Source organism: Lethenteron reissneri, chromosome 46, assembly GCF_015708825.2.
Source record: "Lethenteron reissneri isolate LAM-NWPU_2019-01 chromosome 46, ASM1570882v1, whole genome shotgun sequence".
Lineage (NCBI taxonomy): Eukaryota > Metazoa > Chordata > Hyperoartia > Petromyzontiformes > Petromyzontidae > Lethenteron > Lethenteron reissneri.
This window is the reverse complement of record NC_083824.1, coordinates 9,206,361-9,230,308: the sequence shown is the minus strand read 5'-3', so window position 1 is coordinate 9,230,308 and position 23,948 is coordinate 9,206,361. Positions and strand designations below refer to the sequence as shown.

Here is a 23,948-nt window from a genome sequence, read left to right as displayed (position 1 = left end):
AGAGCTAAGGTCAGAGACCGCGTGTTTGCGAGCTGGCATGGCATACTCCGCCTGCAAGATCAGCACGTGCGATGACGAGGACAGAAAGGAAAGATGAAATGCAAGCGTGGAGCATTGAACACCGATGGCCGAATGGACAGGCGTGTTTTGGGCAGGCGTCTTCTCTTCAACGACCGCCGCATTTGGCAGTCCCTACCTCCAGCTCATTTTCGTCAAATATCTTGATCAGGTCCATGGGTATCAGCTCGCAGAAGCCCTGCACAAGACAAGCACAAGTTTCGAAGGCTCCGCGCTGTGGTTTACATTGCACAGCGATGGTGCCAAACGCAGTTCTACATTTCCACAGCCTGCTCCTCTTGGATAAGCATCCACGCTTCACAGTCGTACAGCGACGGTGAACCCAACGTTACTTTTAGCCATCCTCATCCGCACCTCCCATTAGCACGGCTGGCCACGTACAGTGCGAAATATGTTCAAGATGCAAACACATCTTCTTGATGGTGGCGCACGTGTGCCTCGCATTCACGAACGCGGTCTTTGCCGAAGCTGCCGCTTGGTGATGACATTGGCAAGGCCACCAACAAGTGTTTGGGGCCAAGGGGAGAAAAAATGCCAAATGAGGCCTCCTCTCGGGCCCTTTCTAAGGCCCCCTTTGATCTGAGGCCTACGGCTTAAATGCGCCACCTGCCTTTCCTCTCTACGGCCCTGAGCACGCGTGCTCAGGGCTCCAAGACCGCGCTGCTGCAACCACCGACCGTGCGGGTGGGCCCACGTCTCACCTCCATGAAAGCGTTCATTTGCTTCTGGACTCTGCTGACGAACCTCCACTGGATCACCAGGCTGACCCGTGGGCAAGGGCAGCAGCACATGCGTACAGACAGGGGACACGCACACACAAAGACAAAGATCCCCCACAGAGCTCTTAACAGACTTGTTGGGACAACAAACAGACGCACGTACACACACACGCATAGAGGCTCGTCATCTCCCCAGGGAGTTTACCACTATCGCCATCTCATCGCTCACCCCATCGTCCACATCCCCACCCACCCATCGTGCACTTTCAGATGCGATTCTGCGGCCATCTGGAATGCTCTTCCTTCCAACATTAGGAAGCCATGCACTTTTAAATCTAGATTGCAAACGTATTCCTTTACAACTGCTTTTTAAATTAGTTTGTTGTACTTTCCCCGCACCTCCAATTAGCGCGTTTGGCGACATACGGAGCGCAAAAGAACTTCAACATACATACCCATCGCAACGAGGTTGTCTACTTTCCCAACTTCTCCACGCATGCACGCACACCGAATTACCACCAACGCATCCGCACGGGCGCGCTGCTCTCCCCGCGAACGTCGCGCTCAAGAACGGTAGCCCCGCGCGTGCGTCGCCTTGCGGGAGAGGCGAGAGAGTCAGTTATTTTTTTTGTCTGTGGCCAAGCCTCAGAAAAACACCAACTCTGCCAGAGAAATTGAAAACATGTGTGGCTCCGCCGGCACCGAGCCATTGGGGCATGCAGTCGCGTCAACCTCCAAATACCCCCCCCCGCCGCCCCCACCCACGGCCCGATACTGCAGAGACTGCTTGAGGCGAGGAGGGTCGACGGTTCGCACGGCGGAATTTAAAATCCAGAGGTCGCCGATTCGATACGATCCTCTGGCGCGCGGCGCTTGAAACGACGGTGAGAGTATATTGAGCCACCCAACCACTACCCCCCCTGCCCCCCCCCCTCCTCCAGCCCACCTCTGTCCATCCGGCAGTATAAATGTGTACCCTGCAGTTCGTCAATCGGCGGGTCGCGTGCGGCGGTGTCCGGCCGGTGTGAAAGAGTAGGCCAAAATACCCTCTAGTGGAGCTCTCTGGTGGTCCCTCTAGTGGAAGGTCCCTGTTGCCAGGAGTCTCATGAGGAGCAGGCAACCGCAGGCTGCACCTTCACCCTCTATCCGCACCTCCCATGAGCACGGTTGGCTACATACATACAGACCTACCCCGCTCTCTCAGCTCCCCCAGCCCCAGCAATGCAGAACTTCTCTGTGGTGAAGAGCCGCTGGGCTGACAGAGCTCACTCCCCACTCACATCGTGGCAGCGCTGTGTTTTGGTCCGAGCAGTTGGTGTTCACAGTCCCTGGCCCCATTGAATTCCTCGCACAAGGGCCCTATGCCAACCTCGCTACGCTACTGCGTCCACGGTGGCAGTAGCGTGGCGGGGTTGGCATCCGGCCCTGGTGCGAGGAATTAAATAAGGCGCTCCGTACAATTCCTAACCCTGCTCCGTCTACGTAGCCTGGTGCACGGGCTCCTGCTGCCCGTAGGCCACGGTGTGCACCCAGGAGCTGTGCCACTGCGCGTGGCTGGTGCATAGTAAATTCCGCGTCTGACACGTGAACCTCTAAGCAGACCTTTGTCTAGCACAGGATGGCACACTGCTGGCTGTGAGAGTTACACATGGAATTCACGCCATCAGAATGTGATTTGGCAAAAATAATACTTGAGCTTTAGTTTTGAGCTCTGAAATCGATCCTTTTTCCATTGCATATTTAATAAAAGTTCAGTACAATAACAATATGAAATCATCTTGCCTGGCCATCATGCAATCTCTGCCTATGATGAGAAGATGTAACGTCACATTCAGAGCGATGCTAGTCCACGATGTTGAATGAGTTGAGCGAGGGGGGCTCGGGGAGCTTGTGACCCAGCACAGTGAGGTTTTGGCAGAACACACGAAGATTTCATAATAAAGGTTTCCGGGGAAAATCGCGTAAGTATAAAAATGTCCTAACCCGCCACCGCCCGACAGCCAACCAGTAAGGTTTGTCACGTGAACAAACCGTGACAATTAGTTACTACTTCAGCCCACCGGTGTGTTTGAGAGTCAATCCGCAACATTTACAATTTGAGTACCGTGACATTTCGCTGGCGATTACATCCAGCATCGTCGGGTTACGACACTTCTCATACTCACGCGATCTCACCCAAAAAACTCCTCACCACGAATGATATTGGTTGCAAAAGCCTCCTACGTGTCAAACTGACACGGCGATTTGTGAAATGCCCAAACCCAGTGAGCTGCGAGGTGGCCACGAGGTGGCAGTACAGCAAGTGGGTTTACCCACTGCGGGCGTTATCTCCTCATATATACGTGGTGGGTTGTCTCCGGGCACTCCGGCTTCCTGCCACGTGCAATCCCAATGCAGGACTCTCCTGAAAAAGTTCCCAGAGATTGACTGACAGTCGAAAATCTAAATTCGAATCCGCAAATCTGTTTATCAGTCTTTAATTGACCCCGTCGCCAAGTTTGATGCGATTCGAAGATTTATTCAGTCGACTGAGACTTGCTAAAAAAAGGTCAACATTGATCGTTGATTTGGGTCCGATGAATCGAGAATGCATCCGACTAAGTCTAGTGGCACGAGGAGTTCAATATTGCCTGTGGAAAACGGGGGCAGCCAATCGTCATCAGGCTGGGTGCTGCTCTACGGCAACGGACTGTGAATCTTCGTATTCAGCTGCTCAGAACATTCATCTTCTGACTGCTACGACATCACGAGAACCGATTTTGACGCACCACCACCCGCAAGACTTTGTGACTGGGAAAATAAATTATTATTGTGAAAAATTTCCTTTTTTTTTCTCTACCGTGCACCTCCGGTGTACCGCCAATTACGTTTAAATAAATGACGCCATGAGTCTTGCTGCTGCTGTGTTAGCATCACCCGCACGGGGACTCACTCGATGTACTCTTTCTTGTTGTCGTTGGTGACCACGATCTCGGATCCGTTTGGCAGCAACTCGACTTGATGGGTCTGGAGACAAGAAGAAGAAAACCATCACCGGTCAGGCTACACGTCTGTGAGATGGTTCATGGAGATGGCAGCTCCCATCCCCCCTGACCACCCCCCCACACCCCCTCGCCTCCCCAGCCCTCCAAGCACGACAGCGCAATAACGAGCTCGTGAGCTCCAACGTGGCTCGTTGAGACGCGACTCGTCAGCACCTTGTCCTTGGATGACGAAGACCACACGTGCCCAGTGACGTTTGTTCATAGGGTGGCTCTTCATCCATCAGTGTATTGACAAGAGGCTATATATGCATCATTGTTATTAACTAAGGGAACTACTGACAGTTCAACAGAACAAATCTCCAAAACTTCTCATTATTATTTTTTTTAGCGAGAGTTCCATTTCTCGCAATCTGCAATGGCCGTGGTGGTGGCGGTGGCACTAACAGGTGGCGCTCTCTGGTGTAAAGCGTCAACAGCTTCGCTCGCTCGCTGACTCGCTTGCTCTCTCGCCCGCTCGCTCTGCTCCACCGCGTGGGGGCGCGGGGGCAACGCGGGGACAACGCAGGAACAAGGGGACGGCCGGTGCTGCCAAACGCGAGTGGGGATTTTCGGCAGGTGGCATGCGTCTCCCCCGGACATTTTTCGTGTCGCCGTTAAGGGCACAGGGCCTGGCCGGGAGCCGGTGGTGCGCACGACAGTGGCCGGTTAAGCGTCTCGGAGAACGACGTCGCCCGAGCGCTGGCTCACACGTTCCGGTGACGACTTGCGCCGAGGACGGGCCCGGCACGTTTGGTTTGGCGTCACGCGGCTTTTAAAAGCCTCCGTTTCTCTAAATCACCGTCCCCCCCCCCCCCCTACCGGATACGCTGAGCTCTCTACCCAAAGGGCATCGGCGCCACCATATCCTGGCTTTCCAGGGTGTGATGGCAGTACAGCAAGTGGATTACATTCCTAGATTCCATCATTACGGAAAAATAGTGTTACATCCCCCCCCCCCCACCCTTCCTCCTCCCTCCACTCCCTTGTTCCCCGCCAGCCCCCCCCCCCCACCTCGCCTCACACAAGTGAGTTTTCTCCAGGTACTACGGTCTCCTGCCACGTGAATAAACATTCATTAATGGAGTTGTGGCAAACATCCCAATCGAGGGCTGCAGAGCTTGGATAATTGTTGGCGCCGGTTCTGGGTGCCTTCCCTGCTTGTCGGCGGTTTCCCCAGCGCCCCTGTGCAAAAGCTGATTCTACAGCGTTTCAAAGATGCAATTTTGCAAGAACGATGTCGGATAAAAGCAAACCCTCACTCTTTTTATTACGGCTCAGCACCATGTTCCACAATGACCGAATCTGAAAATCGATACCGCAAATTACTCAACTGGGAAACACACAGCGGGGTGGTCGCCCCCTTGCTTAATAATAATTCACATTTATAATGCAAGTTATGAATTTGAATTATTACTATTATTATTAGCGAAGATTTATCTCAACCCTCCCTTAAAAAGAGTCGGTGAGGTTTTTACCCCTGAGTAAACAAGCCTCATGAACAATCACAATAATATTCTTGGTTCTTTCGGTAAAGTCACGTAGAAGGGAAATAATAAAATAATATTGATATAAAACAATACAAATTCTCACGACGTTTCGACTGCAACACAAGCAATCATCATCAGGTGTGGTGATGATGATATTTTTTTTCAAATTTTCTTGCTGTGGATTTCACACCTGATGATGATTGCTTGTGTTGCAGTCGAAACGTCGTGATAATTTATTATGCTTTATTTTTTTATTATTTCCCTTCTACGTGACTTTACCAAAATAACCAAGCATATGAAAGCTTTAAATCAAAATCACAATAATCTTGATTTGAAGCTTTCGTGACTGCAGGAATCCATACTCTCTGGTTCTTTCGGTAAAGTCACGTGACTTTACCGAAAGAACCAAGGAGTACTAGTATAATTGCATGGCTTTTTAAAATTAAAATAACAATGTTTACCAATTGTTTCACCCTTTGAGATGAACCATGCCGGAGAAGAAGATGTTTGAGAGTGGAGCAAGCAAAAGAAAAAAAACAAGAGAAAACGCGGAATAATGAAGAACTGCTCAGTAAATCTCCAAACTTGTTTGATCTCCGGTTCAAACGTAGGTATAAAATAAAATAAATCGGGTGATTACGGACGCTTGTGTTGCGCCCGAAACGTCGTGATTTGTTTTATTTTATACCTACGTCACTTTACTGAAAGAACCGAAGAGTAAAATGACAATAATGATTAATTAAATTTGTTATTGGCGAGGATTGTCGCGGGAGACGTTCCTCAGAGCGCCGCCGTGGAGTGTGTTCGCTCCGCACCTGCCCGAAGAGCTCCTCGTCGATGCAGAAGCGCAGGTCGAGGTCCGTGGGATCGTTCTCGAGGATCCACATGAGCGAGTTGAAGTACTCGCTGTCCTGCAAGCAAGAGGGTATTTATAGAGACGCTCTCTCCCGCTCCCTCCCCCTCCCTCCCCTCGCTCGCTCGCTCTCGCTCTCGCGCTCTCCCCGAGCGAGCGAGCTCCTTGCGTTACACCAAAATAGCGAGCTAATGCGACGGCGCTGGATAAATCATAACTCGGAACGTTCAGAATTTTAATGGCGCGCGAAAGGCTGTGGCACCAAGTGGGACGCGTGCACGCACGCGCGTACGTACACACGTACGTACACACGCGCATATGTACACACGCGCGTGTGTATGTGCGCACACGCGTGTGTACGTAGACTTCCATGAGAATCGGCACCGAAACAAACGCTCCAGAAGACGGCAGGAGACTCGGTCCAGAATGAGACGAAGGCCCCGGGAATTGTCAGTTTTGGGAGAAGCCTTCACTGAGATAAGGAAGCCAGAAACTTAAGAGACTGTACACAAAGCAAGCCTGAAAGCTGGCACTCTGCACATGATAGTATCTACTTGTATTGTGCCCTTTAAATACAATTCATTATTCAATTCTTTGTAAATTATTATTACATTTATCGGGTGTATATTTGTGCAAATGCAACACCTATCAAAACGGTCAATGTAACATCAGACCCATCTATAAATGGAGTGGAGCGGTGGCACAGTGGTTCGCGCACTAAGCTCTCAACTCGGCTACTTGAATTGTGTTCCCGGCCACGGCCAACGTAAGCCGTGAGTGGAATCTGAACCGGCCCTTGGCACCATCTGCTTGTGGTCAAAACGTCAAAAGTCTAAATGATTTCCTGCCTAAGCAAGCATTGAGACGGTAATCGACGTCTGTCTACAGCCCTGAGCCAGTGGTGGAAACTCCCCATTCCTTCCGGTGGGGGGCAGAGTCCATCCACAGGACAGCTACTGTTGACTCCTCCACAAAGTGGTTTGCTATTTTATCTACCCCGGGGTGTATTATGGGCTGAGTTAATCCCCGAACCGGTATCAGCCACCATCGCTGGATGAATATCTAAATGTATGTATATGTATAAACAAGTGATGTGCCACCACACAGGGTCTATCCACTGCTGGGTGAACACCTAAAACCCGTGTTCTGCCACTGTGCGGAGTGGGTGGGGCGGGGAATACAGGACACAAAGGTCGCAACCGGGTACCCGATACCCGTACCCTACCCGATACCCGGCTACCCGTACCCGGCCGGGTACGGGTACCTGTTTGCGACCCTGGTGCGGCCGGGTACGGGTAAGGAATCAAAACCCGTTTGCGACCTCTGACAGGAAATGCAGCGCGTCCCATCGCGGGTGCAGCGGACAGCCGACCAGGCTGTAGGGCCCCCTTCACATTCCACGGATTCTGCGCTCTTACCATCTTGGCTTTAAAAAACAAATAGTGCGCCCTGCCAGCACGGCTCGCCCGACCCGCGGCGTGTCAAAACACACGGCGCGGGTGGTATTTTTAAATCCCAAGAGCCGGCCGATCTTATTACGGCTGCGAAGAGGCACAACGTTTGGCCGTAATTCGTGCAACGGCATTGGGCGGAGCGTCGGAGCGGCAGGTTTTGCGCGCAAGCGACGAAGCCCGGCGACCTGAGTTCGATTCCCTGCCGCGGTTAACACCAGAAGCCTCATCGGGCCTGGGTCACCCACCCCCGCACTGAGCACGCTGACTGGCGTGGTGAAGAATGGCAAAGTAACCACCATGCCACTGGCACGCCTACACCGAGTAGGTTTTGCACGGGTGTTCTGTGCAACTTGCAAGAGTGTGGATTTCGATTTAAAGCTTTCGTGACTGCAGGGATTAATCTTCTTGGTTCTTTCGGTAAAGTCATGTAGAATGAAAATAATAAAATAATAAAAATAAAACATAATAAAATAATTCTCACGACGTTTCGGCCACAACGCAAGCAGCCGTCCTCAGGTGGAGAACAGGTCTGTCGAGAAGACAGAGTCTGACTGTCTGACTCTGTCTTCTACGTGACTTTACCGAAAGAACCAAGAAGAAGAGTGTGGATGTTAAAGATGCCCTCACTGTCGCCTCTCAAAAGTGGGCCATCAGTGTGCCAGCGTCAGGGTCAACATTCTCCAAATTACCCACAAGTTACTCAATTGGGTTTCTACAAATGTAGCTGCCCCAGAGCGTTTGGAACGACCTCTTTTTGAACCACCTCCTTTGGAACCAGTTTCGTCAGCTTGGCGTCTCATTCTAGCATCTCTGTCCTCATTGAAACTGACTCGATGAACATCCCTAGAGTTTAAGTTGTGAATGTAATCGTACAACACTCGCCTCGCCCGTCGCCCCCACTGATGTGTGAATATACTACTGACTCTATATTAGATACTACTGACTATTGTATTTACTTTTTACCCCTACACACGGAGAAACGAACACACGAAACGCCGGCCTCATCCTGGCCTCTTGAGATTCCCCCTGGTTAGGTATCTGTCCAACGTTTCACTGCACGTGCTTCTCGAGGATTTTGAATCCAGTTTCGCACGGGGAGCGATATGATGCACGTCACACCAAGTGACACACGGTGCGGCCCCGAAAACACGACAAAGAAATTCCCCAAGGCCAATACGGCGCAGGGCGGAACTTTGTCCAGCGGTGGATAGAACCACGGGGCCGCTACGTTACGTTCACCCAGATCTGTAAGAATGCTGGCGAACTGAGTGAAACAACGCGGACGCCCAGAATCAACCACACGTGACTGGCAGTAGCCACAGCCATTAGCGAGAGGAGCACTGGATATGGTCCTCCAGGGCACTGACCTGGACACAGCCGGGTTTAAAACCGAGCCCTGAGACGAAGCCCTCCAAGTGCAAAACACGCCATGGGACCAGGGGAGATAGATGGACGTCAAAGGACGGAGGGACGCACGCGCGCGCATTGGCTCACCACAGACTCCATGTCGGTCAGCGTGATGGGCTTCTGCAGCATCATCTTGTAGTAGGGGCGGATGAAGAACCCTGCAATACACGGCCAGGCAGGCACGTCCCGCTCAAAATCCTCAGCAGCAGCAATAGCAGCAGCAACAGCTCGCTACTGAAGCCTCGATTTGCTGTTGCCTCCGGAAAGGGTTTTCCGGGACGAGAACATACAAAACCTACACATAAAGGCACCCGATTCAGGAATCGAACCCAGGTATTTCTTGCTGCAAGGCAGGAGTGTTAGTGCTGCAACGGCCCTGCCGCACCACGATCCCTCGCTGGGACGCGCCGACTCTCACCGTCCAGGAGCTTGCCGTGGTAGACCGCCATGCCGGCGACTCGCCCGATGAACTTGAAGTAGGAGAGGTGCTCCTCGTTGCAGAGGCCAGAGTTGGGGTTGATCTGCAGCGTGTAGTTGTCCCTACGATGTGGCATGGCCCCAGGGGGTCAAAGGGCATTGTGGTTATCTATTTGTTTATTTATTTATATACACACACGGTTGCTAAAAACGGGCCCAAAGGCCCAAAACTTCCAGCGACCGGCAATGAAAGCAAAAAAAATTCGAAGTTGGAAAATATGAAAGGTAATGCGTTTCTTCAATTGAGCTAGGTTATTATTTTTGTAAGAGCTCGTTGACTTTCGTCCACTCGGCACAATTGATTAAAATTCAAACAAACACTCCGTTGACAAATATTTTCGTCACTAATTTGCGACGTCAGAATTAACACGGGTACACAACCAAGGCTGCGCGTCCGAAATGAGTTTGAAGATCCATCGACGAGAACAATGCATTATAGTTACAATCCTTATGGGACTCTGGCGACATCACTTTGACACCGCAACACACAGACTTTATCGCGTTTTTTGTGCGGCGGTGACGACGACGCTGATGATCACGGAGAGTTTGTCGTCCATATAATCAGCCTACTCTCAAACATAAGCAGGACAACAACATCTTCTGTGAGTGATCATGCTCTTCCAACGCACCCGCTCTCTACTCATCGAATCGGTAGCTTGGAAGAAACCGAATCCCATCACCACTCAACGCTCCACGCTAACGCAACGGGATCCTCCGCCTCGCCCCATGATGCGCGCGCCCAGCAGTGAACATCACTGGGGGTGGGCGGGTGGGGAGTGGCGGGTGGCGAGGGGGCAACAGGCACACAACCAAGCGAGCGTACGCACGTGGCCGAGTACTCGAAGAGCCCGTAGTAGGGGTTGAACATCTCCTTGGAGATGAGGAAGAACCACTCGCGTGCGACGCCGCCGTAGTCGAGCCCCTTCTCCGTCTCGAACTCGATCCAGAGGCGCGCCTTGAGCAACTCCGTGCGCTTCACCGCCATGATGCGTCGGTACGACTCCTCCAGGATGCTGCCGCGGCGCAGCTTCATCTCGAAGCGGTTCGGCACGTCCGTCTGCGAGCGAGGGGGAAGCCGCGGGCCCAGCCGTGCGTTAGCGCGAGCGGGAGGCCGCTGTGTCGTCGTCGTCATCGGGGGTGAAAGGGGGGTGGTCGCAGGGCTTCGGATTTTGAACGCCACCGCCAGCCGCCCCCCCATCCCCCGCGCCCGTTTTCCCCGCCACAAGAAATGTCCGCCGCTTTTATCCCTCCGTTTTATTTTTGCACGTACTCATGTACGTTGAGCTTCTTTCGCGCCGTACGCAGCCAACCGTGTGGGTGAAGGCCAACAAACTAACAAACTGAACACACAAAAAGCGGTTCTAAAGCAGTGAGTTTTCAAATCTCGATGGTTTCAAAGGGCATAGCTCCCAGTGGCCCCCTCATATCGAAAGGAAGAGCGTTTCATGGCCACCTTGACCACAGGGTCTTCCACGTCAAAGAGCCCGTGCAGGCTTGAGATCTCGCAATCAACGCTCCCGAGTCGGATTACTGTTGAGACCGTAACGATGTGATGAACCCGAAGGTGTCATTTGCCCATCGTAGTCACAGCAACTCTACGTGCTTTCTGCCGGTCGTGTGCCGAGATTAGAAACGTGAACTTCGAGCATTTGGCTGCGACACATGTCCACTGTGAAAAGCCACTCCGTTGAGCTATCATTTGTGGCCAGGTCGCATCTGATAAAGAGCTTAATAGCTCAGTTGGGCCTTGCCTGGTAAACAATAAAAATAACGTAGTTTGTTTGCTGGAACTTTGAAATAGCTTCACAATTCGTGGCCTCACATTCAAAACCCAGAACTGAAATAACTCAGGGGGACAACAGCGGAGCGTTTGGCATCATCAGGCACGGGTGGTAGGTGAAACAGTCAAGGGAAGGAATCTCATCTACAGAGGGCCCCCCCCCCACAAAACAATAACATCCATGCCCCCCCCCCCCCCCCCCACAAAACAGGTGCAGTTGCACTGCCTGCACACCCGACGGCGACGCCACTGGACGAGCACCTCCATCGTGACGTGGCATCTTCCCGGCCACAAACGTCATGGGTGCCACCTTTCGCGATTGCCACCGCCGTGAGCGCCGCCGTCACCGTTCGAGCGAGCGCTGTCTGTGTGCACGCCACCCCCTTGCACGGGGAGGCAGAGATTGTACGCAGCTCCCCTGCCTCCCCCACTCACCGGCTTTTTTAGTTTCTTCCGGAAGAAGTCGTACTTCTGTTTGTAGTCCCGTGAATATGGCACGGCCTGCGGGAAGCACGAAAACGCCGCTCTCAGTCTTTTGGAGAAACAAAAAGCATTATATTCATGCGTTCCAAAAATACTTCACCTGCAAATTCGCCCCGCGAAGGGATATTTCATTTTCAAGTCTCTCGCTCGTTGAGCAGCGCCGGAAGGGGCTTAAGGCGGCACTGTCAAAGTGGCAGCGGAGCTTTGAAGGCACGAGGAATAAAATCGTGCGTACGCGTGTATCCTTGAACGCTTTTTTCCAACGTGCGTTTTTTTGCCCTTGGAATTGGCGATAGCAACGTTCACTTCGGGCCACGCAATGAGCTGACCCCATGAGTCACGACGTCGTCGGGCGGGGGTGGCGCAAACGCGTTTGGCCGCCCAGGCAAATCCTTCCAGCATTGTTGTGTTTTTTTAAGTCGCCGAATTCTGGGCAACGCTTGAAAAAAGTTGCCCAGTTTTCTACCGAGGCACCCCGTTGGCGAAATGTTATCTACCTCGCCCGGATAAAAATTCACACGGCCGCGGGGAGAACATGCAGGCATCATGATCGGAAATCGAACCCATGACCTCCTGCACACCAGGCGAGGTAGTTAACATCTGGCCACCGTGACGGTCCAAGGCAAAACATGAGGTGCCCTTGCCAAGTGCTGCCACTCACTGGGCCCGTGATCGCCGGGCTCTGCAGTCTTGGGTCCTCCCACTGCGTGTTCTTGGTGTCTGAACGAAACACATTCATCAAAGTGCATTTAGACGCCTACCGCTCAAACAACCTCCGGCGGACGACTACCACGCCGGAGTGATACACCAGCGACTCCGCCTGGCTCGTTTTAGCCGGCACCATCACCACCACCACCGTCAGCGAGCCGGCCGGCTGACTGCTCGCAATCGGAAGGTCGCGAGTTCAAAGCCTGGCTGGGGCTGGGTCAACCCGCTTTGTGTGGAAGTCATCAGTGTTATATCTTATTGATAAACTCACACTCCCACTATAGGAAAAGTGTACATTTCTGTCACCAGCTTAGGCTGTAAACATGAAGATAAGAGTTCAAAATAACTCGTAAACAAACACCTTGTGAAAGACACAACACAGAAGATCCCTGGGTTAGATTTTCCACGAAGCTCATGGTCCACCCTAAACCGCATCCACTGCACAAACCATGGCAGTAGATGCGGACGCCTGATGCACAAATGTAAAATTAAAAACTCTCCAGGCGTGCGCGACTGTGGTAATCCAGAACAGACCGTGCAACATGTAACGACGCAACGCCCGATCCACATATACGACGGAGACATCGCAGCTAAGCACTCCGCTACCGCTTCTGACACGGTTATCTGGCTCCACCGCCCGAACGCGACATCGCAGTTGTTGCTCTGCAAACACCATCGGCCGTACGAGAGCGAGCGAGCGAGCGAGAGAGAGTGATCGTTCGAACGGCAGTAATCCGCCCCCGGCTGGACGTCGTGACGAGCGCGAGTGGAGCGACGTGGCGAGGGCGGTGCGCCGGGTTGCGGTGGCGGCCGCCGTAGCGCCTCTTACTGTGGTCGATGTAGAAGGTCCTCCCGTCCGTGTGCACCCGCTCCTCCCAGCCGGGCTGCGGACAGGGAGGGGACGGCAAACGTCTCGCTCAGAGCGCACGGCAGCGGCGAGAGGCTCAACGGGGGGCTGCGTGAGTGCCACTCACGGACGAGGGTACGCGGTGGGTAGCAACGAGTGCCAATGGGTGACGGTGGGTGGTGGGTGGTGGGTGGTGGCGGTGGGTGGCAACGAGTGGCAATGGGTGGCGGTGGGTGGTGGTTGTGAGTGGTGACGGTGAGTGGTGGCGGTGGGTGGCAACGAGTGGCAATGGGTGGCGGTGGGTGGTGGTTGTGGGTGGTGACGGTGAGTGATGGCGGTGGGTGGCAACGAGTGGCAATGGGTGGCGGTGGGTGGTGGTGGTGAGTGGTGGCGGTGGGTGGTGGTGGTGGGTGGTCGCGGTGGGTCACGGGGGCCCAAAACCGCCTCAGCGGCTCGCGTTATTCAGACGAAGCCAGCACAGCAGAACCTCTGGAGGGCGCAAGCTCCCCGCGTCAGAGCCCGCAGGCGGACTCTGACGCGGCCCGCTAACCCCGGAGCCGCCGCGTGGCCGTCAGTCCATCGCCGCGCCCTCTCGTGTGCGGACAGTCGTTTTCAAATTGGCTTTGACGAGAAATTGTGGTGGTGGCGGGTTTAACGACACAGTTAAATTCACCCCCGCCCCCCCCCCCCCCTGCCCGCCACACCTACGGTGCATGCACCGAGATCGAGAGCGGAATCGGTTCGGACGAAACCCTCGCCACCGCGGGGTGAGGTCGGAGGAGAGATGGTGACGGAGGGCGGGCGGTGTTCAGGCGGTTTCTCACCGGCAGGTTTAGGGTTGGCGTTGGGGTTAGGGATGCGAGTTGGAGACAAGAGGATGGGGTTAAGGGTGGGGTTACCATTAGGGTTATGGTTACGAGTTGGTTAATGTTCGGGTTGGAATGAGAATGCGATCTAGGGTTAGGTTGAGGATAAGGGCTAGCGGTAGGGTTAGTTTGAGGGTTAGGGGCTCTGGCTACATCAGCATGAGGTTGATCGTTTGGTTTTGGTTAGGGCTGGGGGCTATGTCTAGCGTGAGGGCGTTCGTCGCACACACACACACAGACAGACACACAGACACATACATATATAGACACACACACATACATATAGACACACACACAGACACACACATATACACACACAGACACACACACATAGACACACACACATATAGACACACACACACATATAGACACACACACACATATAGACACACACACACACAGACACACATAGACACACACACATATAGACACACACACATACATATAGACACACACACAGACACACACATATACACACAGACACACATAGACACACACACAGACACACACAGACACACACACAGACACACACACACAGACACACATATATATACACACACAGACACACACATATACACACAGACACACATAGACACACACATGCACATACACACACATACATATAGACACACACACAGACACACACATATACACACAGACACACATAGACACACACACAGACACACACACACAGACACACATATATACACACACAGACACACAGATATACACACACACATAGACACACACACACAGACACACACGCACATAGACACACACATGCACACACACACACACATAGCATAGACACACACACACATAGCATAGACACACACACACATAGCATAGACACACACACATAGCATAGACACACACACAGACACACATAGACACACACACATAGCATAGACACACACACAGACACACACATATACACACAGACACACACACAGACACACACACAGACACACATAGACACACACACAGACACACACACACAGACACACAGATACACACACACAGACACACACACACAGACACACAGATACACACACACACATAGACACACATACACAGACACACACACATATACACACACAGACACACACACACACATAGACACACATACACAGACACACACACATATACACACACACACACACACAGACACATAGACACACAGACACACACACACAGCCACACACACACACATAGACACACATACACAGACACACACACATATACACACACACACATAGACACACACATGCACACACACATAGACACACACATGCACACACACACAAACGCACACCGCTGGCATGACACTCACAGGCAGGGGCCCCAGCTCAGAGGGGTCCAGACTAGGCCGGGTCCGCATGTGCACAGGAACCTTTAACCGCGGGTCGTCCTGCCGTCAGCGCACACGCACACGAGCACAGCGCACAGCACATGCAGTGGCGCTCATAGCAGCAGCGGCGGCATCGGCATCGGCAGTCCAACAGGCAGGTGCAGGGCAACCAGGGGTCAGAGTGTGCACGACATCGGAACAATGTCGTAAGTTCCGTTAAAGAATAAGAGGTTGCCGTGACTCGATGTTGGGTGTCGTAAAAGTTACGAACATTTTTAACGAGCGATCAGGGTCTATGTGTGCACCGTACGTAGCCAACCGTGCTAATCGGAGGTGCGGCGGAAGGACTAAAAAACTGTAATTAACATCATTGACGTTGTTAACATGAACAATACGTACCTCCGACAAAGAGCAGCTGCTGAGAACAGAGTGATGGCTTCATGCGGGCCACGTTGCATTGTGGGGGGGGTTGTTTCCCTACAAGGCGATTGGCCGGTCTAGTGCAGGTCACGACGTAACCCCTCGCAATATCTCTCGTGAGAGTTATGTTCGCACTGCGACATCCACAGCTACTTCCGACGTACGATACATTTTATCCTACGACGTCGAGGATCGTGCTACAGCCGAAGCCCGCCCGCGACACGTCGCGAGAGAATTTTGCGAACTCTGGCCCCAGCTCCACATGCCCCCCGCCGCCTCTAGCTGCGAGCCATGCCCCTCACCGACAGTATCGTTCGTGAACTTGATGATACGAACAGGGCCGATTCGTCGATTAAAACCCTTTCCCATTCCGTCAGTTTTTATTCCGATTCCGTTCCGATGACGTGCGCGTACGCACGTGACCGGAGCGCGCCACACGCGCGGTGAAAAGAGGTGAGGGGAGTTTTTGTTTTTTGTGAAAACATCGCCACTGGGGAGACAAAGGCGGCCGGGCGTGGTGTTGGCCGCTCACCCCTTGGTGTGCTGTGCCGGCCTTCATAGGTGCTCGCTAACAGCACTTGCCCCAACAGAATGTTAAGGCTATATGGGGAATATTTGTCTTTGTTATACTGCACACATAGTGGAAGGTGGACCCTCTGTTGATCAGCTGATCCATCAGATTAACTCTCGCGGGAAGAGGCCGTGCCACTCCCTTCGGTTCATCCAACTCGCAGCCACAACATCCTCCTCCTGTTACAGAGCTATGTGGAGGTGTGGCCTCGTGTGTGATCTGTGGAGGTGTAACAACATCAGCGACCGCGCACATTTTTTGGTCGTTTGTTTTTTTTACATCCCATCAGCCACGCAGATTTCTGAGAGTGCATCATTGCAGCAGCATTGGTTCAACACAAGCAAACTCTGGACCGATTTTCCACATTCAGTACCTCGTCAGGAAAAGTGAGGCCTGCTTGACCCAATGCTCGTGAACTGCCAGATGTCCATAGGCAAGGATCCTCGTTGACTGTGTGTGTGTGTGTGAAGTGTGTGGATGGTGGGCAGGCCAGCTTGAATGTTTAATGCTGGCACCGGCGTTCCTACGAAGGGGCCCACGTCTTGCAAGCGTAGAGAAGGCACAACTGTGGCCGAATTGTCCCAGAACGCCCTATGGAAGCACAGGCTCGGCAGCTTCCACACGGCTTCACCTATGCGGCCAATAGAAAACTTACACCCCTCGACTGATTTGAAGCGAGACCTCCAATGTCAAGAGAGAGCTGGTCATGAGCCACTGGGCGACGGGCGTGGTGCTGGCCACCCAATGCCTCGCGTGCCACAGTGCCGGCCTTCATCGGCGCTCGACAGCAGCGCTTGCCCCAACAGCCTGTTGAGGCTACACGGGGAGCAGGGTCTTTGTCGTCTTTGCATTGTCCAGTGTTCAGCGCACGTCACACGCGGTGCATCTGCCAGCCATCTCGTTCGTGTGTGTGGCGTGGGTGCGACCCTGTGCGCGCGAGGTGGCGCACGCGCGACCCCCGCCCCCTGTACGCACCCACGTGGTCGTCCGCGCGTTGTGGTCGATGAAGAAGGGGCGTCCGTTGGGGGCGAAGCGCATCTCCCAGCCGGGCGGCATGAACGCCGTGCCGGAGCTCGGCTTGTGCTGCTGCTTGGGCGAGCCGAGCGGCGAGTCGTCCGGCGAGAATTGGGGCGACTGCGGCGACGGGAAGGGAACTCTGTTCCGCTTGGGCTGCGTCGCCTCCCTCAGGTTCTGCGCGGCACAGAAACGGCGACGGCGGCGCGAGGGGCCACAAAATAGGGGTGCATCAACTACCAGCTCGAACAGCAGTAAACATAACAAAGCTGCGTCAAGTTAAGATGCATGGATGTGTGTCGGACTTCTTCCGCACCGTACGTAGCCAACCGCACTAATCGGAAGGTGCGGGAGAAGGACGACAGACAAAGCACAAAAAGCAGTTCGACGAAATTAATTTTCAATTTAGACTTAAAAGTGCATAGCTCCAGTGGCTTCCTAATATGGGACGGAAGAGCATTCCAGACGGCCGCAGACACGTATCCGAAAGCGCGCGATGCGCTGACCGTCCTTGCCCGACGGTTAGCCGAAAGCTGATTCGTCTCTCCCACCTCCATCTCATCTACACCCCTCTTCCCTCATCTCACTACATCTCTATCTCTTGTCTACGTCTCTTCTCTCATCTCACTCGGGCCCCCGACCGGATGGCACCACTCAGCGGCAGGGCGTACGTTTGGCTGCGAGCGGAGTCATGGGGTCACGGGCTGCGGGGGAGGAAGGGAGGAGCAGAGTGGGGAGCAGAGCTGGAACCTGCCTGGAAATTCATCGTCGTCTTTTCAAATGGGCCATGACTCAATTCATCACTGTTGCTTCATGCCTTTTATATATATATTAAAAAGATCTTTCTTGCTACGACAACAACAGCAACGCTCGTCTGTCCCTCAGGGCTACGATGCGAGCGATGCGATCGCTGGCAAAGACCGCCATTATGCGGCCATGATCTGGCTCTCTCCGCCGGTTCTCACCAGCCCAGCCACTGTCTCGCGCTAATGCTCTGCACGCGATTCAGCGACGTTAGCCAAAAAATCAAGGTTCAGGCCCGCTCGGCCGAAACGCGAACCCTGACGTGCGGTGTCACGGGGCTGCCACGGCGCCCCCGAGCGATGGGACGTCATCATAGCCGAAGCCGCCACCTCGAGCCACGTGGGCACGACTAGGGTTGCCACCTCTGAGATAAAAATAATTACCGGCATATATCATGAAAACAAGGAGAAGAATATCTCACAATATCAGAGGAGAGAACTGCCCAAAAATGATTTTCCTTGAGTGGTACGTATTTACACAACTGACAAAAACCAGGACATTTATCGTCCTGGGAAAACGTATGGACTTCCTAGGACGGCTGCCCCCCCAATACGTTCCTGGGGGAAAAAACGAGCACAGCCGACAAGCCCAGCGGCAACGCCCAAGGAGCATTTTCTGTCGCGGATTCTGATGGCTACGTCCGTCCGCCGCCCCCTGCCACGGTTGAACGTCTCCCGTCACAGACACTGCCCCCCCTGCCCGCCTTCCGCCGGGATCCATCGTGCGTCAACGTCGTTCTGCGCCGCTAAACGTGACTCGATTTTCCATTTTAAACCGAGGGGCCGGCGTCGAACGGCTCCGGAGAGCCACGCTGTTTAACCCCCGTCTCCGCTGGCCCTCTGCGCTCGGCGGCGGACGCCGGGAACATCACTCATCTCTCCGTGTCGACACCAGCGGTGCTCCCCCCCCCCCCCCCACACACACACCGGGGTCCCTGCCTCCAGCACGTCCTCTCTCCGTCATACCTAACCAACACGCCCGCCGCTCTACGTTGCATTCGGACCGTTTGGCAACGGTCGAAATTCCCTTCTTCGATCGCGGTGACACGGTCACCGCGAGCCGTCATTGACAGATTCTGGGCCAAAGCGGAATGGAGCCGTTGGCTCGAACTGCCGCTGAAAAAATACATGGAGCGGAGGACGACCCCAGAATGTCACCCCGCTGGGGGACGGACGCTCTCGCACGCACGTAGCGGCGGTATCACGAGGGCGGTCGTGTCAGGCGAAGGGTGATGGCGGTGGGGAGGGGGGGGGGCAGGAGCACCCCCAGGGAGCGACCGCAGACGCTTGGCCTTACCAGCACCCCCGCGTGACCTCACCTGGCCGCACGTCCCCCAACCTGAAGCACGCTGAAACCCGCGAGACGCGACTTAACGACACCGGGATTATATCGTTTCAACAATTTGCCCCGAGATGAGATCATCTCCCAAGGGACGGATGTGACAAAGTCTGGAGAACCACAATCGAATTATCTTCCTACTTGGTTCAAAGCAAATGTCTCTCGTGTTGATTTTGTCTCAGTCTCACAGCCAGGGGCTTAATTTCTCACTGAATAATTTTTTTTGGTTCGGGTTGCCAGAAGACCGGAGCGGCGGCACGTGACAAGAATCTGGAGCGCGGAGCGAGAAGTACGGTGGACCTGGTGTGCCGGGTGCGGAATTACATTCCTGGTCGCCGTCCCAGAGAGATCTATTTGGAAATTACGCCCTTCACGTAACACCATCTTCCCAGCGTTAAAGAGTGCAGTCCTCTCCTCTGTAACATCCGTCCGCTCTGTCAACTCCTCCTTCTCACCAGTTTCCCTCGATGGAATGATAAGCCATTAAAAAGCGTGCATGGCAATTAAGGACGACGCCACGAGCAGCTGCTCACCCCCCCCCCCACCGCTTCGCTTTCCACCCTTCGGGTGCGGCGGAGCGCCGATTGCGACCGCTCCTTTAAAAACACTCGAGCTGTTGACACGGTCAGTTGAACACGTAGCAGGCTTTCGCGACCAATATTATTCATAATCAACGTTTTTGGTCTATATAAGAACGGGAGACAGAGCAGAGCCTCACCATTCTGGCGAATTGCCCGATGATGCTGGATGCAATTACCAGCGAAACGTCGTACTACTCAAAAAATTGTAAATGTTGTGGTTTCACGCTTCAACACACCGGTGGGCTGAAGCAGTGAACTATTTGTCTTTTGTCAACGTGACACTTTTTTACCGATTGGCCATGTCGGGTGGTGGAGGGTTACGACACATTTATAAATAACGTGATCTAAACCCAAAAACGTTGATTATGTCGACACTGTGTTTGCCTCCACGTACGTACTTTGTATAGACAACAACAACAAAACAACAACAGGCAATGAAACAGTGTCACCACGGGCATGCACGACGATGGGACACAGTACGAAACGGCGGAAGCCAGATGTGGATGGATTCCAAATACACAAATGCGCAAGCGTGACACCACACACAGCGTACTTCCGTGTGTTTGCGAGGTTCGTGAATTTCCAAGCGCTTCTCTTTTCCCAAAAACCCTTATTCTCAGAGTGTCCGTACGGACCTCTCGCAGAGGGGCGCATCGCCCCGCGTGGAAGGGAACGGCCCGCAGAAGGAGATGTCACGGAACTATTTCTGAGATCCCTTCAAGTGACCTCTTCCAGCCTCACACCAGGGGGCGCTGCACTGCGTGCCACGTGACGTGCTGAAAGTCGAGCTGATATTTATACATTTCAAAATTGAAAATTTTGGCAAACTGATTTTTAAAAATACATTTAACAATTATTAAAATTTTCGTGTGTTTGAGGCCATTGGCTTAAGCCACAAACTCACTCCGCTCCGGAGAAATCCCGTGGCCGAATCTGAAATCCAAATTCACTCGTAACAGCAGTGACAGCTCAGCACTAGTAAAACCCCACTGGGCTACCAGGCCTCACTTGCGCCGGTGGATTATCTTCGATTCATCTGTAATGGGGGGGTGGGGGGTGGTCTTGCGAATGGCCGCAAAAGCGGGTCTTGGAGGAGATTCTGGCAAGGCGTGAAGCACGGGCAGGTAGGTGGGTGCAGGTGAGAGAGAGGTGTTGCAAGGAGAGAGTGAAGGGAACGAATCGAACCTGAAGGCTGTGCAGGGGCAGCAACTGCTGGGGCAAAGAGAGACATCGACAAATAAATCACATGTCCAGCAAGTTGCTGAAAAAGCTCCCCACCAGCACGCACGGAGAAGCGAAATGACAGGGCATCGTGCCGGAACAACGTGCGGTACCATCACGAGAACGCGTCGGAGGGCTTTACGGGGCTTGCATGGGGTGGCACAGTGGTGACAACTCGTGCCTCTACAGTCTACAACAACAAGAGCCTGGGTCGTTAGATTCCCGACTCACTGCGGCATTTCAGTGTGAATGTTCTCCCCCCCCCCCCCCCTGGTGTGTAATGCATTTCTTCCGAATTCTCAGATTTCCTCCAAGTGTCAAAATAAAAGTAAACCACGTACAATGTAACCGGTATTTTTCCCAAACATCCCTGTGCTCAGAATTTTGCCTGCAAATTTCTCAATTGCAATTGCCGCGGCAGCAGCGACATCGCCACCCTACTGCGAAATCTTTGCAGGATCCTCCCGAGCAAGAGTCTTGCATTGCAGTGGCGTGCTGCTACCGCTGCCGTTACCACCATTCAGCCGGGGTGGGAGGACTCGCCGACAAACATCGATGCTCAAACTCGCGACGCCCGCAAGCAAATCACGCGCGCAAGAGAACCATACCCTACGTCCGTTGACGCCGTCGGTATATGCCTGCGACAGCGGGTAACCAAAAACGCTGAACGCTACAACAGCTCGGAATCCGCAACCCCCGAATCGCGACGGCTCGCCGAATCTGTCGGCGGCCGGTGGGGCGGAGGGGGGGGGGCGAAAAAAAAAAGAGCATTTACGTCCTCGCTATTGGCATTAAAACGACGCGCGCCATCACTCCGCGTGAGCAACGGCCGTGACCTTCAGGCGTCGCTCCCTCCTCCCGCCGCCATCCAGGCGATGGGCGCTGGCGGTGGATTCTCGACGTCCGCACCGATTGCGGGCGTCCACGTTCTCAAAAGGGCAAAAAACGTGCCCCGCGCCGGGCCAGGCTTCGTCGCTGCCGCTTGTCTGTTGCGACCACGAGACGGAACGGGGAGCGCATTGGCGGTCGGCAGCGTCGTTATCGCTACGATTGGGAGCAAAGGACATCACCCCCCCCCCCCACCGCCTGCCACCTCCACTCTGGGGGGTATCGCGTGAAAGGTAACAGTGCGGCCCTGCAATTGCTCGCTCAAAGTCACTGCCGGTGGAGGGGGCCCTTCCGCTCGAGGCAGCTTCTCAAAGAGAGTTCCCCCCCTCCATAAAGGGGAAGGCGCAGGCTTCCCTCACTGCACGCGGTGGTCGGAATAGATGGTAGATGGTGGTGGTGGTGGTAGATGGTGGTGGTAGATGGTGGTAGTAGATGGTGGTGATGGATGGTGGTGGTGGATGGTGGTGGTGGATGGTGGTAGTGGATGGTGGTAGATGGTGGTGGTAGATGGTGGTGGTGGATGGTGGTGGTATATGGTGGTGGTAGGTGGTAGATGGTAGATGGTTGTGGTAGATGATGGTGGTAGATGGTTGTGGTAGATGGTGGTGGTAGATGGTTGTGGTCGATGGTGGTGGTAGATGGTTGTGGTAGATGGTGGTGGTAGACGGTTGTGGTAAATTGTGGTGGTAGATGGATTTAAGAAACTTGCTCCACACCAGGAGATTGACTCGAACCAGTGACCTCTGCAATGCAAGTCCACTGTGCTGACCCGTCACACCACGAAACCCCATGGCATAGCGGATCAATATTGTCCTCTGGCGCATACCGAGCTAGCGCGGCGTGCGCTTAAATGCCGCGTGGGTCCCAGCCTCCCGCAAACAGCTGCACTCGCGAGTGATGTGCAGCGAACGTGCGTACAATAGGGTACAGATTGAGTTCGTACAGCGTCTACTCAGCCACCGCACAGCAAGGCGCGGTACAAAAACAGCGGCCATGTTTATTTTACAGAGAGGCTATCAGTCATAAACTAAAAACTATTTTTTTTAAACAACTATAAACTATTTTACCGGGTAATCCCCACTGAGCTCATCGCTATTTATCAGACGCGACATGGCCGCATTTGATAGCTCAACGAAGTGGCTTACCGCGTGGAAATTTATAGCGGCCAAATAGGAACAGAATGACGGTCTTTAGCCTGGGTCTGAACACGGACAAGGGAGTCAATCACGTGGAGGGCTGGGGAAATGGAGTTCTAGACTATGGGCAGAGCAGAATAGATGGATCGACCCCCCACTGAGAGCAATTTCAGCGTATTTCATGACACTACAGAGAAATTCATGGCATGAAAGTGTGTTTTTTGTGCCAAGGTTCATGTTTGTGAGCATGTGCGTGTCATGTGTGTGTCATGTTCGTGTCAATCACCCGAGTCAGTGAACCTATAACAACTTGGGTCTGTCCTGTGACCTCCCAATTAGGTGTGGGCCACATCATGTGGCCTCGAAGCACACCTAGCCTGCCACAAGTTCTGTGGTGGCATCGTTGCAACTTGACACCGAGTTACCATGAGCCCACGTGACC

The 23,948-nt window shown here is 53.5% G+C and overlaps 1 protein-coding gene across 5 annotated transcripts in view; it reads right to left on the bottom strand.

The window, feature by feature from the left end:
* LOC133354264 (E3 ubiquitin-protein ligase NEDD4-like) overlaps positions 1-23,948 on the bottom strand; it is a 123,463-nt gene that overhangs the window by 5,311 nt on the left and 94,204 nt on the right. For 2 of the 5 annotated variants that reach the window (XM_061570970.1, XM_061570968.1), the window contains 13 exons: positions 21,447-21,470; positions 17,500-17,715; positions 15,516-15,593; positions 13,299-13,353; positions 12,423-12,481; positions 11,714-11,779; positions 10,326-10,555; positions 9,440-9,561; positions 9,109-9,179; positions 6,123-6,218; positions 3,730-3,803; positions 780-840; positions 197-256 (listed from right to left, as the gene is read on the bottom strand). In XM_061570970.1, the coding sequence (XP_061426954.1) occupies positions 197-256; positions 780-840; positions 3,730-3,803; positions 6,123-6,218; positions 9,109-9,179; positions 9,440-9,561; positions 10,326-10,555; positions 11,714-11,779; positions 12,423-12,481; positions 13,299-13,353; positions 15,516-15,593; positions 17,500-17,715; positions 21,447-21,470 (1,212 nt within the window). The remainder of the gene's footprint in view (positions 1-196; positions 257-779; positions 841-3,729; positions 3,804-6,122; positions 6,219-9,108; positions 9,180-9,439; positions 9,562-10,325; positions 10,556-11,713; positions 11,780-12,422; positions 12,482-13,298; positions 13,354-15,515; positions 15,594-17,499; positions 17,716-21,446; positions 21,471-23,948) is intronic. The other 3 variants (XM_061570971.1, XM_061570969.1, XR_009756562.1) reach the window with 2 other exon arrangements.